The sequence below is a fragment of the Schistocerca gregaria genome, chromosome X (assembly GCF_023897955.1).
Source record: "Schistocerca gregaria isolate iqSchGreg1 chromosome X, iqSchGreg1.2, whole genome shotgun sequence".
Classification (NCBI taxonomy): domain Eukaryota; kingdom Metazoa; phylum Arthropoda; class Insecta; order Orthoptera; family Acrididae; genus Schistocerca; species Schistocerca gregaria.
The window spans coordinates 177975866-177993268 of NC_064931.1; the positions used below are offsets into that span (position 1 = coordinate 177975866).

General features: G+C 38.7%; 1 protein-coding gene across 1 annotated transcript in view; it reads right to left on the minus strand.

The window, feature by feature from the left end:
* Positions 1–329: 329 nt before the first annotated feature.
* The window catches only part of LOC126298851 (F-actin-capping protein subunit alpha), a 43551-nt gene continuing 26477 nt past the window's right edge, over positions 330–17403 (minus strand). Inside the window, exon 7 of the mRNA XM_049990361.1 lies at positions 330–4174. Coding sequence (XP_049846318.1) covers positions 3971–4174 — 204 coding nt within the window. The 3' untranslated portion in view covers positions 330–3970. The remainder of the gene's footprint in view (positions 4175–17403) is intronic.

Genomic DNA, 17403 nt, shown 5'->3' on the forward strand with positions numbered 1-17403 from the left:
GTTTCAGATGAAAAATGACCAAAATTTCAGTACAGAATGGACAGGTAAAGCTTACTGCATCCCAACAGATATATTCTACGAATCCATCAGAATTTCGTTCATCCTTTTGCACAACAGTTCACTTGACTATTATCTAAATGAACAAAGGTGTTCACAGAAAATACTGCAGTTTTTCTATCATTTAAATTTTAAAGTGCTGCTCTCGGCCAGAGTATAAGTAATTACAACAAAAAAATTCATTATTAACTTGACAGCCATGCTACAAATATTTACAGAACTGGAAGCCTGCAACCATGAGAAAATACATTAAAAGAAGTTAGTGACAGTAGTTGTGTAAATGTGCTTTATTTACTTTCTATAGTTGCACATTTCATTTACTAAAATGTCTTACACAGATGAAATGAAAGGCCCATGTTTTAAGTGCTTACAAAACGTGGAGCTAACAACGATTTCAACTTATAACAATGCCAACATAATTCCATTATTCTGGAAAAATATTAAAATTTATGAAAAAAACAAGTTGTAAAATGTTAATGGATTTTTTTTAAACTAACTGATGTACTAAAAGTAGTAAGAAATCTTCACATATAAACTGAAAAATAATCATTAAAAAGTAATCCACAAATACAAGATTACAACTAATCTTTTATTTCAGAATCTGTCCATTCAAGCGGTCACTCATTTTTGCCCATCACCACATAAAAGTGGCTATGAATACAACACACTTACCATAAAAATATTCAACAAACTTCAGACAGCTTTTTTTACAAACATCAAAACATATATGCAGCTTCCTAAATGTCTGAATGATATAGTCATTAAAAATAAGAACAAATGTCGATCACAGAGACAGAACCTGGGACTAAGGCCAAATTTTAGCCTATCATTCCTGTGAATCCACAAAATACTTTATTCTGGGAAAAACCACTGCAACATTAATAATGTTTCACACAATTAGTGGAAGGAAAGCAAATTCAAATTGTGTTACCAACATGAAATGCAGCAGCAACCTACATTATTCAACAACAAAAATATGTCTGATACTTAGCACAGTCTAATATTTACCTCCACTAAACACAATATTTGAATACTGTGTCACCAACACATTTAAAACAAAATCAATGTGGCTGATGTTGGGAACAGTTTTAATATTTGACAACACATGCCACAAATACATTGGACATAATTCATGGATTTGTGTAGTTCTTAAATTTACAATTAAAAGCTTGTTTTGTTAAAAAGTGAATTACAATTAACAATTTCAAATAAAGCATGATCAAATGATGACAATAAATATGAAGCTTCACGAAGAAATATGTAATGATTGAGCGAGTGTACTAAGAAAAGGACATTTAGATGATAATATTCTTATAAATTCAACATAATTGTCAATACTGATGAAAATAATGTTATTAAACAATACACATTACACTTAAATAACATCATCATATTGTTCAGTTACATTTTCTTACAAATTAATTGCTCTAAGCTGCTGCATTGAAGGAAAAAACGTAATGACACCAAGGACACAACTTCAGAACAGTGTGCTTTTTTTGTACTAGTAACAACACAGTTGTGATTTACATGATCAGGCCCATATGTAGCAAAGTGACTCAGTTGAATTGGTGCTGAATGGCAGTTTAAAAAACAATGTTGTCAGAAACCAAATGTAAATGTAGTTCATACAGTGATGAACTTTAAGTCATTTACAAAACCAAATTGCAATGAAGGAGAATGACACACCTGTTAAGCTCATGTATCTCAATGCATACAACATATGAAGCCTGAACTTGCAGACAGTTTAAATAAATCTGTCTTTACCCCTATATTTTTGCATAGTTATAACAACAGCAGGTAAACAACAATATTCGATTTTGAACTGCATAGGCATCTAAGCATAAGCAACCATTTCAAATACTTCAATTGCCTATGCCAAGGGTACAGGTTCAGTAAGTCCGCCAGGGGGTACAACTTAAAACCTAAATAAAAGAAGAAATATAACCCATACTGCACATGGTATATTTGTATTTTACTTTTTTCTAAAGTAAAGCCTTAGTTGTTATTAATGGTATTTATCACCTAAGTACTGTATGCAAAAAGTTTCTGCCAAAGTGTAACATATATAACATTAACATGGCAGCAATACTGCACACATCACAACACAGTCCATGGGATGCAACTAAATAACTTCACCAATTTATCTCACTTACAGATCTACATGGGATCTTCTTCTTAATTTTAGAACACACATCTGCTTGGGAATGACTTACTACACTATGTTGCAAGTTCATACTAACTTCAATTCAGACAGTGTCTGGCAGAGAAAAATTTCAGTTTATTGTGTCCCTTCACCACAGATACATCATGTGGAGAGGGAGCTGCTGCACACTGACTGTGCTCAAAGCAACATATTTGCTTTAACACCATATTCAAATAGTAGTCTAAGGAATTTCCTGTGTATTTTCAAAACTTGGATGTGTAAGCCAAATTATGCATGTTAGATGATGACCATAGTAAACAAAGGAATTAACGAGTAGGTAGTGCAGATAGCAATTTTAAATTGCATTTATCTATGCTGTTACGAGTTTTGAATAGCAATCATCACAGGGTATAATTTTCTATTCCCAGATATGAGATGCTATTATATGATGTTTAACAAATCATGAGTATGCACCAGCATTTTCACTACCTGACAACATAATTCACTGCTTGAAATTGGTAACGGCACAAAGAAATGCAATTTAAGGGGACAATATTAATCATAATCAATTTCAGGTCGAGTACAATGTAATATCTGACCACTTATGCACTCACCTCCACCCTCCCCACACACAAAAGTCTACAACTTTACCTCCAAGAAAAACAATGGTCTAAGAAATGGAATGAATAAAGGGCATTTGCAGTATGAACTTGTCAGAAATAGCATACACAAGTGTTACGGCATCCAGTCATGCAAACTGTAACAATGCAAACAAAAATTGTGAAATACGTTCCACATACGTTCACAGATAATGAGGTTTCTGCTGTGTTTGGATGAGAATGAACTCCAAGAACTTTGTTCTGGTATTGTAGGCCTTCACACCAGGATAAGTTATTTTCTTGTGAGATTTTGATGTAAGAGCTCATGGATTTTATCCAACTAGTATGAAGAACCATATGAGATTAGGCATGGAATATAATGATTTGAGAACTTGCAACACAGTATCGGAATTTTAGAACCTCGAGGGGGTCTCACTTTAGATATCTATGAATGTCAAGATGTTTGTTTTCAATGAACAGGATATATTTCTTCTTTACTGAACCTCTTGCATTCATTCATGAAAAATGCAGTTTTGTTCCACATTTAAATATAGGCCACTGTCTCTCCTCCCTCTTTTATTGGATGAAGTGTCAAGTTAGCTTTATTAGGTACTTTTTACACTTTATGTTTGACATCATAGTGATTATGGTTCTTTGTATTAAGATGGCAGTCACTTCCCATATGTCAAGACATAATGAAGGGCAATGGTAAATAATTGAAATGGTGCAGTCATTGTAAACGGAAGTTTCATTTCATGGTTCATGAACACTTGGCATTTCAAACAATTCCATGTATGTACTCAGCAACAATAAAAATTTTTCAAAATAAAGTTAGTTGCATATCATACATGGAATCATCTCCATGCTATGCTGTTATTTTCTTGCAAATTAAAGCAACCTTATATTGCTGTAATATGTTAAAGCTCAATAACACAAACTCTTTTCTTTTTTAGGAAACATCAGTAGAACATTTGAAGCCAAAGCTTCTTCAAAATCAATATATTATGAAAACAACTTGTATATATAATTTTATGATTTCACGCATTCATTCAAACATGGTGCACTGCAATGGCAAATCGGACGCCAGCTGATCTGCAAATAAATGCAGATTCAAATTTTGCGAACACCAAAAAAGCTATCTTCTCTTTGTGTGAACTAGAAAGTAAAAACATCACTGCATTTTTAACTCCTTTCCAATACTATATGAAATGATTTTATTCCAGTCTATTTTTGTTCGTGTAACTGGCAACTGTCGGCGAAGTGCTTTAAACGTCGTGTCAGACATAGTCTGATAGTTTTCAGATATGGCTGCTTGATATTCATTTTCTGCATCTTCCACAATGCGGATAAAATCCTTAGCTGTTTGTTGCTCGGTCTGAAAATATATTAAGAGTTGATGAGAACAGTTTGACAAGAGGGAGGAAAAGGGTGATAGCTAAACACACGGAAAACATGAACATAATATTTTTGGATACAAATGAACATATTTACTTATCAACAGGAGCCCATGTTGACAGATTTTTGCAACAGTTAAAGACAAATAATCTTGAGATTTAAAATTCAGAAAATTTCAATAACTACTTAAGACATAACATGATAAAAGTGGAAGAACAGAAAGGATTTCACATGTCAACACAGACAGACAGACAGAAAGAGAGAGAGAGAGAGAGAGAGAGAGAGAGAGAGAGAGAGAGAGAGAGAGAGAGAGAGAGAGAGAAGGTACAACTTCTGAAGATATGCAACAGTATTACATTTAAATTATTTATTCGTCTCTCATTACTAGCAGAGATAGCTGGATTTCAGTTTTACTCTGTACGATTTATTGTATCTTGAAAATATCAACATGGATTGCTTCTTGCATTATCACCATAATCTAAAGCTACAAATAATTAAAAATTTGGCACTGTCTAAGTAATAAATACATTTGTGTTCTCAAAATCTGTGGCACAGGATGTAGTACACACAGGGTGATCCAGAGTTTAATTAGAAGTTAGTCTATTTATTGTTAAGTGACACACTATTTGACTTGGAAAACATGAAACTTCATGGAACACAGGAAACTGAGCACTGGCCTAAGCGTAACACTTGTGTTTAGTGTTACAAGGATTCTTTACAATGATATTCTGTCTTCTCTCCTTTGATTTGCAACCAATATAAGTAAAACAACATAGGTATTTGGTAAACATTGTAGCAATTGTTCCTGAAAACCTTGCATAGGAAGTTCAGATCAAGGAGCAGATTATCAGGATTGATACAATTCTTGCATGATGTACCGATGTTTGTAGCACAACACACTTCTGTGCTGGCTAATGATGGCTTATGAGAAGCAAGTAGATTGTTGTGTGTAGGTTTTCTCGAAATGGAAATCATTTCGACTGTGGCAAATGACGACATTGGCGAAGGGTAATGCTTCATCGTTTGCTACTTCCATGGTGAACTGGACTGTTACTGTTAAGTCAAAGACAATTTAGCTAAGTTTTTAGTATGGTGTTCACAGTAACCCCCCATGTGAACTGAGGAAATTTGCCAGGTGCTTCGCCAGTGGCATCCCATCCTAGATTTTTGGTAGAGCACAAACAATAGGAAGTCTAGATGCATGAGGGAGAAGAATTGTGACCACTTTGTCTTTCAACCCAAGGACACTAAAGAAACTGAAGTGTCTTTCTTATTATTCTCAATTTTGGGCTGTGTGGGAGTTTCTGGTAAGTATCTTTCTCCAACAGTGTGCAGATCTCCATATCATAGTCTGCAAATTTCATAATTACTGCATGTTGCACTTGTGAACAGGAAGATCCATAATACTTCCATCACTGCACTTGGCCCTGGTCATGTTGGATGCTGGAAGCTTTGCTTTCGTGAGAATAGCACTAGTTTCACACCATATTTTATCTGCTGTTTAACCGGGGAACTTGCAGACTAACTGTTCAATGCCACTTTTTATTTCATAGACAGATGTCTCATTGGGAAGCCATGAAGTTAAGTCCTTTTTTAAGTGCTGACACTGCACCCGAGTTGTCTCTCATTGTCAAATTAACAACAATTTGTTCTGAGGATCCGTGGTCTGAACAGTGTTGTTGTTGTTGTTGTTGTTGGGAAAGTCAGATGAACTTCCCTTTCTGCTTCTCTGCAGTTCATTTCTGTGAGGTCACTTGTTGGGAAACTGTAGCCTTGTCAACCAAATTCCAGCGCAATGCTGTGAGCGTCCTAGATAGCTGCAGATGCAAGACCACAACACATCAATTAATTCAGCTGCTGCCTCATGTTGTGTATCCTTTCTCACAATAGGGCAAAGATGGCATGACAAAATATCTTCCTTGAGGCAGTAGTGTTCATGTGGTGGGATGCTATAGCAAATCGAGGAATAGTCGTCTTGTCAGAGTAGCACGCTACAAAGGCTAGCAAACTCAATAAATTAGACTTCTTGAATTGCAGCTTCCCCAGACATTCATGCTGCACCAGCGGGACGCAATTTGTAGCTGTTTGCTAATGATGCTATAGTGTACGGGACAATGTCATCTGTGAGTGATTGTAAGGGAATACAGGATGACTTAGACATAATTTCTATTTGGTGTGATACATGGCAGCTTGCTCTAAATGTGGTAAAATGTAAACTAATGCAGATGATGTCTGAACACAATAGCTATTAGGTATCTAGGCATAACAATGCAAAGTGATACGAAATGGAATGAGTAAGTACAGTCATACGTAGGGAAGGTGAATGGTTGACTTCAGTTTACTGGGAGAATTCAAAGTGTAGCTCATCTATGGAAATGAAGTCCCATGCTTCTTGACAAGAGTGTGGGGGAACGATGCGGGAGACCTGCACCGCCGTGCCAGGCAAGGTCCTAATGGGGTGATATTCTTCACGGGTTTACAGCCGGATTATGTCGTCATCCAGACACAATATTTTGGTGGACCAGCTGGCCGCAATCTTCAGGTGAGTTAATGCTCGTGCACTGCCTCGCCTGAACTAAATTCCAGCCACAACGACAGAAACCTTTATACACCACTGACAGGCAACCGCGCGTGCGTGAGACGATGGGCAGCGCCTCCTGGTGGCAAATAGACATGCAGCACACTGGTGGGAGAAGACGGCAGAAACAATAAATTGCAACAGCACTAGTTGGAAGAATCAATGATTGAAAAGAAGACCGTTGTTGTTTAATGTCGGACAAAACTCTGAATCCATACCTAACTTGGAGGAAAACCTTTATCCCTGTTAATAAGATTACTTGATAATCTAATTTCAATGGATTCTTTAAGAACGCATTCCCAATAGTGCGAAGCAGGAGAGATCAATTGTGTCTTGTCATCTATCATCCCGTGTCCTTCTTTAAGACAGTATTCTTCCACTGCCAACTTCTCAGGCTGTAACAACTGAGTGTGCTGATGATGTTCCACACACCAGTCCTGAATAATTTGTCCAATATACTTCTTTCCACAGTGACACGGAATTTCATAAACCCCATGCTTCCTCAAGCCCAAGAAGGGCTCTGGTCTTGGCCACCGGCGTAAAAACACTTAATTTTATATTTTCTTAAAATTCTTCATTTTTGGATGATATACTTCCCGCAAAGGGTAAATAAGCAACAGCTTCAAAAGTATCCTCTATTGGCTCGAGTGACAGACCAAACTGAATAGCATGGCATATTTGTTGTTCCGTATACCCATTCTGATTAAAAACAATATTCAAATGATCAAGTTCCTCTTTCAAATGTTCCTTGTCAGAAATGGCATAAACTCTTTTCACCAGAGTCTGTAAAACTCCACTACATTGGTGTGGTGGGCGACAGCTCGTCGCACAAAGATAGCGGTCAGTATGAGTACGTTTGCGATACATACTGTGTCCAAAGGTCCCGTCGTCCGTTCTTTGAACTAAAACATCAAGAAATGGAAGTTTACCATCACTTTCAATTTACACAGTAAATTGAATACTCTGGTGTAGACAATTAAAATGATCTAAAATGCAATTCAAAGCATCAAGTCCATGTGGGCAAACCACAAAAATGTCATCAACGTATCTCAAAAAACACTTTGGTTTAAGAAACAAAGTTTTGAGTGCCATGTCCTCAAAGTCTTCCATAAAAAGGTTGGCGACTATGGGGGAGAGTGGACTCCACAAAGCCACTCTGTCAGTTTGCTCAAAATATACATCATTAAAAAGAAAATACATTGAATTCAACACATGACGACATAACTTGGTGGTTTCATCATGGAATTCGATTTTGTCCAACATTAAACAACAACGGTCTTCTGTAAGGTCACTGGACTCTTCCAACTTGTGTTGTTGCTGTGATTTATTGTTTCTACCGTCTTCTCCCACCAGTGCGCTGCATGTCTACTTGCCACCAGGAGGCGCAGCCCATCATCTTGTGCACGCATTGTGCTCTGTCCGTGGTATACGAAGGTTTCTGTCATTGTGGCTGGAATTCAGTTCCGGCGAGGCAGTGCACAAGCATTAACTCACCTGAAAATGGCGGCCAGCTGGTACGCCGAAATATTGTGTCTGGATGACGACACGATATGGCTGCAAACATGTGAAGAATATCACTAGCTACTACACCAGGAAAGTCTATGAAATCACATCCTACTGGGGGTGGTTTTCCGTTGCCTTCCTCTGGCCATGATGAGGATGGAAGATGACAACGACGACGACAACTATGGTGGTGGTGGTGGTGGTGGTGGTGGTGGCGGCGGCGGCGACGACTATGGTGATGATGACGATATTATATTCCAACAATATAATGTAAAGTGGCATCTTGTCTGTGCTGTCCTTACCTGCCTCTATACACAGGGTGTAAAGACTGTTGCCCTGGTCAGTACGTCCTCCACATCTCTCACCCATTGTAAACACCTGGTCATGTTCTGTCGAGAGAATCGCACGTCACCACTCGTCAGCTACCATGATTGATAACCCCTAGCACAGGGTTACAGCAGCATTGAATGAGCTTCCTGGATATGTCATCTGAGCTTACTTCGACTTTATTCCGTACTGGGTTACACCTGCTGATGTTTGCAGATGTAGGAGTTCCCACCCTGTATATACCCCAAATGATCTACAAATTTAAACCTCTCACTGCATACACACAGTGAGTAAAATTACATTATTTTCTAGTCTTCCTAATGCTAGAACTTGAATGGCCAGTAGGGTATGTGCATATATTCTTATTGTGTCTTGGTGTAGTATACAAAATGAGTTAATTCCTTTTGTAATGAGAAACAAATTATTCTTTGAAGACTTCACATCAATACCATCTAGGACTGTTACTTTGTTTTCACTGAGGTTGTTTTTTTGAAGAGGTTTCCTTCCTTAGCTCCTTGTTGCCGGGTTAGCTGAATGGACGGACTCCTTAACGTCCTATCATAAAATCCTAGATTCTAATTTTTATTATTTTAATAGAAACTTAATGCCCTGGGTATACTCTGGCAAGTTCGGTACTGACCTTTGAAAAAATAAAAACTGGCCTGTATCTGTTTCAGCACTGATATCTGTTTGGCCATTAGATAGCATCCAGTGCTACTTTTGTATCCTGGCTGTCATGTTTTGCTTGAGGTGGTTGGTATTAGGTATTGCTTTTACTGTATGCAGCTTTGGATACTAGACAACAAAGTGTGTGCTTTCATCCTCTGCCCTGTACTGTTGTTGAGGCAGTGCTTTCAATCTGACACTGCATTTAGCAGTTCAAAAAGTGAAGAAGAATGATGTTACTTCACTAGAGAATGGAAGCAATCTCGTATCTTATCTTTGTGGTCCTTACACGCGATGTATGTTGGCATCAGTGGAATCCTTTGGCAGTCAGCTTCAAATGCCGGTTCTCTGAATTTTCTCAATAGGTTTTCTCGAAAAAAAAACACCACCTTCCCTCCAGGGATTACTATTTGAGTTTCTGAAGCATCTCTGTAACACGTGTTGTGGGAAGCTACTGGTAACAAATCTAGCAGCCCGCCTATGAATTGCTTCTACGTCTTCCTACCATCAGACCTGGTACCACCAGTTATACACAATGTTCAAATTATTTAGCAACTTTCATAACAAAGATTTACATTACACTTATTTGACTTTTTAATGTACCAATTTTACTGTAGTTATTTAAGTTTCTTGATAAATGTCCCACTGATCTGCAATAACATTATCTCATAATCTTTTCTGAACAGATGATAAATTGCCGTTCCATTGGATGCTGTAAGATTATTTTTCCTTGTTTATTTTATCCAGTAAGTAGAATGTTTCATATACTCTCTTATGCATCATGTGTGTTACTTTAAACACAAATCTGTCCTGAAAGTAATAATATAACACTTTTGTCTCTTCATTTTCAAACCAACAGTTCTCCATTTTGCAACATCTCGTAATCAGAACAGAATGTTTCAAGTAGCATTTTCACTTTTCTAGATACAGAACTTTTCACATGAATTCTTCAGTCAATAATCTGAAATGTACAGTGGCAATTGCCTAACATCACCCGATAGCGCAACTTTTTTTTTTACCTTCACTTAATTGTGTCACACTACTGCATTGTGATTTCTTTTTATTATCCTTATATGCCTTCATTATAACTGTCTTACTGATAAACAAATTTTAATGCTGTATATATTTCCTTTTTTACTGTGTTTACACGTACAATTTATAGCGCTAGCGCATACATGGAAACTAAGAGGTTGCACAAATGAATCCCAATCATCAGACCATGACAATTTTGAATCTGCCTTTAATCCAGCCTTCACCTCTCAATGATGTAAGGTGTCACATGGAATATTTTGTATTTCACGCTGAACAGTATGTCCCCTTTTCCTGGTTGGGTAACTGGGGTAGATTAAGGACACAGAAGTCACTGAAGTGGCAAGTAGCATCCAATGATACCTGGCCACTGAGACACAAAATTCATTATTAGTAATGATTGCTGCAGCTATAATGTGTCCCATCAATCATATGGTCCAACTGCCCTTCAGTCATATCTCAAAAACTGAAAAGTCCTGTCAGTACACACACTGGACAGCATTAATTCTACTTGCTTGTTCTGCACACTTTGATTTACACATTTATTAACATAATGATCATATGTATCAACTTAGAAACATGTACTACATTGTATTACTAGGGACACGAAAAAATAGTTTTATTTTATGGCCAATTTTGCTGTTACGTTTTACCAATTTTGGTGTTATTTTCTGTCAATTTTAGTATTTTTTCCTCCGATTTTGGCATTCATTTTTGACAGCTTGTTTTTTAAGTATTGTGCATTCCTAATTTTGTCTTAGTTTTTTCAGTATTACATTGAAAATGAAACTGTACCAATCAATTAGATTGTATTTATTGACATCACAAATCATATTTACATACAATGTTAAAAAAGAAATAATTTATATTGAATCCATTACACTTTATCAGTTACAGAAAAAAGAGCTTTGTAACCATACACGGTCAAATCTTTTTAAAAGAAGGTATTGCAATATTGGCAAAGTTGTTTTCTGAAACTTTATGCCAAAGACCTGATAATACTTCAGTACAAAGAAACAATTGCCAGGAATCTGAATTTGAACATGGAACACAAACTGCCCTCAGCACAACACCAGACATTTTGTGACAACCTCCATGTATCCTGCTGGCATGGCAAGTTGCTTTTCCACTAAATTATAAAGGACTTTGACCCCATCAGATTATCTAAATGAGAACCTAGAGTTGTGAACACAAACTTCAGATATACATCTGTGGCCATAAGCGGTGGTCAAATTTGAAGCAGCAAGCCAATGTGTTTCAGTGTTTTCTTCACATCTGGCTGAAGATTAAGTCCTTTTGTGTATCTCAAAACCTTACTGGTTTAATCATCAAAAATTCATTTTCCCACAGTGATACAGAAGCCTTCATTCTTAACTTGGAATACAAGGTAATGTTTTCTTCAGGTATGTCAGATTTCACGATATTTGTGCGCACAAATAGTACCACAAATGATGTGGTATGAAGAGATTTTTAACATTAAGCATCACTTAAACTTCATATTTTCATAGTATTCAAGCATCAGTAAGAGACTCACCAAATACAGCACTTTAGTTTCATGAACATGCAAAGCAACATTGTGCCAAGCTCGGTTTGCTCCTATCAACCAATCACAGTAGTGGACATGTGATTTAATGCAAACATGAACAAAAACAAAGATTATTTATTTCATTATCCATTCAATATTATTTTCACTGTTTTGTGATTAAAGTTTATGGTGACAACATGATCTGTTGCATAGGGTGGGGCCCGTATTAAGTTGAAAACAATCACCTATAACATTGATTTACAAGTTTGAAAAAACTTAGTGCCATATTTGGTAATTCTTTACATTTACGCTTTCTTATTCCATCACCATCTTCTTCTGCTATTCCAGAGGTTACACCTAAAGATTGTTTCAGTCTCACCATATTATCCTTGGTCTTTCCACACTTCCCTTGCTCCATTGTTTATAATGAATTGCTAGTTCAGGAAGTCTCTGTGCTTACAAAGTATATGTTCTCCCAATTTTTCTTTGTATTAGATTGCCTTTTGGATCACTGGTTGCATACTTAATCTTCCCTTATCACTTCATTCCTAATTTTGTTGTCCTTCGTGCAGCCTTTTGCAGATCTTAAAAATTTCATTTCTGATGCTTCTAATTGCCACAAATCTTTAGTTCTCAGCACCCAACTTGCAACCCTATATACGAAGGTCATTCAATAATTAGAGACACAAATTGGTCTGGGGAAGAAATTGTTAGTAGGGTAAGTTAGCATCACTGGGCTGAGCCCTGATCAGCTGATGTACTAACATTGTTTTTTTTTTTTTTTTTTTTTTTTTTTTTTATAACCTTAAAAATACATTTCAAGGTGGCAAGTCTTCTTGGAACATCCACATTACTTGAAGAATACCGAGCAAGGTGGCGCAGTGGTTAGCACACTGGACTCGCATTCGGGAGGACGACGGTTCAATCCCGTCTCCGGCCATCCTGATTTAGGTTTTCCGTGATTTCCCTAAATCGTTTCAGGCAAATGCCGGGATGGTTCCTTTGAAAGGGCACGGCCAATTTCCTTCCCAATCCTTCCCTAACTCGAGCTTGCGCTCCGTCTCTAATGACCTCATTGTCGACGGGACGTTAAACACTAACCACCACCACTTGAAGAATGTTATGTTATTCGATTTTTACTTGGTGAAGGTGAGAAACCAAGGAATATATACTGTGGAATGTCTAAAGTTTATGGTGAAGGCTGTATGAATTGTGCAAATTGTTACAAGTGGGTAGAGCAATTCAAAATTGATCACGACTTAGTGGATGAGGAACACAATTCTGGCGGAACAGTTGCAGTTTCAACTACCTCACTTTTAAGTAGAACTGATGACATTATTTGTGCCAACTGCCGTGTGACTGTGGAAATGATAAGTTGATAAGGTCCAAGTTAGTACTGGTACAGTTCATAACATCTGTAACAAGCGAAACATGTGCAAGATGGGTCCCAAAGGAGTTGATACGACTACACAAGGAAACAAGGTTGACGGTGTGCACAGAGCTAAAGGAACATTATGAAAGAGAAGGCGAGCAATTCCTCAACAAAACTTTAACTTGTGGTGAAACTTGGGTTCACTATTGTGAGCCAGAATCAAAAAGATAAAGCACGAAGTGGAAGCACACTAACTCACCTGTCAAGAAAAAATTCAAAACCCAAGTATAAGCAAAAAAAAAAAAAAAAATCATGTTGACAGTGTTTTGGGATGCTGAAGGTCCAGTTTTTTGCGATTATCTTGAAGAGAAACATACAATGATCAGCCAATACTATTCGGAAATGCTTTTAAACAAGGTGAAGCCAGCCATGAGGAAGAGACGTCGTGGATCTCAGAGGAGAGGTGTGATTCTCCAGCAGGACAATGCATGTCCTCATATTGCTCAACTAACTCGTAAAACCACCGACAAAATGGGCTGGGAAGTACTGCCTCATCCCCCTTACAGTCCTGATTTAGCACCTAGTGATTTCCATTTGTTTGGTGCACTGAAGGAGGCATTACATGGGAAGAGGTTCCAGGAAAATGAGGACGTGAAAAAGTTTGTGAGAAATTGGTTCAAACATCAAGATAAAGAGCTCTTTGCAGCTGGAATAAAAAAAGCTTCTAGCCCATTGGAACAAGTGCATAAATGTTCAAGGGGATTATGTTGAAAAGTATTGTTTTGTAAAAATAAACGCTCTTTTCTCCAGACCAATTGGTCTCTCTGATTATTGAATGACTCGTAATAAAGTGGGAACTGCAATGATTTTATAAAATTTCAGTTGTCTCTCATTCCATGTTTATGCTTGTTAAGTATTCCCCTCACTGTGCTACATATATGCTGACAAGTATTAGTTTTTTTCTGGATATCCATGTCTTTACCATATCAAATGTCACCTCCTACATACTTCAAATGGGCTACCCATTCTATTGGTTTATTGTTGAGGACTATTTTTGTTTGTATTGGATGAATACCTAAAAAGGAAATGGTTTTAGTTCTATTTATCTGTATAGTGAGACTTTTCTTATTCAATTTATGTAAAGCCATTTATATTTTTTTTTTGTCTTGTATGATAACTTCGTCATTACGAATAACATAATGCCAATGTGTTTATTCCTCCCAGTATTTGTGCCTTTTCCATTCTTTGATCATATCATCTACATAGATATTAAATAATGTTGGTAACAAGCCACACTCTTGTTGTTTTACTTCTCGATCTACTTGTATTTCAGGTGTTAACTCTTTACCGGCGTCAGTTCTAATTCTGGTGCTCATGTACCCTCTCCCTTAAAAACCACATCCTTTCGTCTTTCCCTCTCCTTCCCTCTTTCCTGAAGAAGCAACCATCGGTTGCGAAAGCTAGTAATTCTGTGTGTGTGTGTGTGTGTGTGTGTGTTTTGTTCATTGTGCCTGTCTGCCGGCGCTTTCCCGCTTGGTAAATCTTGGAATCTTTGTTTTTACTATAATGTAGTTCATTTGACATCACATCTAGAGCCATAGTTCTTTGTGCAGGAAATCAACTGTTATTTTAAGTTGACATGCAATTCTCAGAGTTGGGGGGGAAAAAAATATCGATATTGGTAAACTACTATCTTCAGAACTACATGGGCACAGGAAATTACCAAATTTCATGTAATGTCGGTAAACTGTAGATTTCACATTATTTTTCACGCAATCTTTTGCTGCCACTATATTCATGGGCATGACTCCAGGGGGGGGGGGGGAGGGGGGGGGAGGGGGGGGGGGGGGGAGCGGCGTATGTCTACCCCTCCAGCACCCTGCACCACCATCAATAGTTTTTGAAACATAATTAAATTTTTTTTTAGCCTTAGTTGACAAAGAATTGACACCACTGAATGAACATATCCAAACTAATTACACATTCTATACACTCTCATGAATTAATGATTTGCAACATTTACTAATGTGTTGGTAAATGAAGTCTACTTACATTATTCACTAAAAAGTCAATATTCCAAGTTTTCATGAATTGTGTTGGTATGGCTACAAAGACGTGAAGGACTAAGATAGATAAGCATGAATCTTCTTGGTTTTGCTTACATTTGAGGGGTTTGGCCAGGAGGCACATGGCTACCAAACACTCAAGCAACAATCACTTACAGTCTGGTGTCTGTAGTAAATTCACAGTCAGTGCATATGTCAAGAGGAATTGATATGAAGAGAGCTCAAAGCAATTCACAAACAGTCTGTTTTTAAAGGCAAAGGAATGATAGCAACTAAATATTTATTACAATGTGTGTTCCAATTTACTCAATTTTACCACTAAAATGGAATAGAATGCCCGGTTCATAGGAATTTAGAGACTTTTCAACTGATCTAAACATAGCATGCAGCCAATTCACTACATGTTACATTTCTGATTCTTTCCTACCAACAGGTTTATTATAAACTAGCAATATACGTGTAGTGGCTTTGCACATATTACTCAGTGAAGTAAAACTATGGAATGTTAATGTCTGTACGGTATTCTTTTAAGGCAATAGGTTTCCAGGGCTCTCCGTGTTTAAGAAGTACTTCAAACAATGAAATACACTCCTGGAAATGGAAAAAAGAACACATTGACACCGGTGTGTCAGACCCACCATACTTGCTCTGGACACTGCGAGAGGGCTGTACAAGTAATGATCACACGCACGGCACAGCGGACACACCAGGAACTGCGGTGTTGGCCGTCGAATGGCGCTAGCTGCGCAGCATTTGTGCACCGCCGCCGTCAGTGTCAGCCAGTTTACCGTGGCATACGGAGCTCCATCGCAGTCTTTAACACTAGTAGCATGCCGCGACAGCGTGGACGTGAACCGTATGTGCAGTTGATGGACTTTGAGCGAGGGCGTATAGTGGGCATGCGGGAGGCCGGGTGGACGTACCGCCGAATTGCTCAACACGTGGGGCGTGAGGTCTCCACAGTACATCGATGTTGTCGCCAGTGGTCGGCGGAAGGTGCACGTGCCCGTCGACCTGGGACCGGACCGCAGCGACGCACGGATGCACGCCAAGACCGTAGGATCCTACGCAGTGCCGTAGGCGACCGCACCGCCACTTTCCAGCAAACTAGGGACACTGTTGCTCCTGGGGTATCTTCCATTCGCAACCGTCTCCATGAAGCTGGGCTACGGTCCCACACACCGTTAGGCCGTCTTCCGCTCACGCCCCAACTTCGTGCAGCCCGCCTCCAGTGGTGTCGCGACAGGCGTGAATGGAGGGACAAATGGAGACGTGTCGTCTTCAGCGATGAGAGTCGCTTCTGCCTTGGTGCCAATGATGGTCGTATGCGTGTTTGGCGCCGTGCAGGTGAGTGCCACAATCAGGACTGCATACGACCGAGGCACACAGGGCCAACACCCGGCATCATGGTGTGGGGAGCGATCTCCTACACTGGCCGTACACCTCTGGTGATCGTCGAGGGGACACTGAATAGTGCACTGTACATCCAAACCATCATCGAACCCATCGTTCTACCATTCCTAGACCGGCAAGGGAACTTGCTGTTCCAACAGGACAATGCATGTCCGCATGTATCCCGTGCCACCCAACGTGCTCTAGAAGGTGTAAGTCAACTACCCTGGCCAGCAAGATCTCCGGATCTGTCCCCCATTGAGCATGTTTGGGACTGGATGAAGCGTCGTCTCATGCGGTCTGCACGTCCAGCACGAACGCTGGTCCAACTGACGCGCCGGGTGGAAATGGCATGGCTAGCCGTTCCACAGGACTACATCCAGCATCTCTACGATCGTCTCCATGGGAGAATAGCAGCCTGCATTGCTGCAAAAGGTGGATATACACTGTACTAGTGCCGACATTGTGCATGCTCTGTTGCCTGTGTCTATGTGCCTGTGGTTCTGTCAGTGTGATCATGTGATGTATCTGACCCCAGGAATGTGTCAATAAAGTTTCCCCTTTCTGGGACAATGAATTCACGGTGTTCTTATTTCAATTTCCAGGAGTGTATATTATTTTTACTGGCAGATTGTTTTCAATTTTTTAAACTGGTTTTATTTATCAAACTAATGGAGTATTTAAAATGTAGAGGTCTTCATCTATTACTTTTACACTCAGTACTCATAAAATATCTTTTAATCTAGGCCTA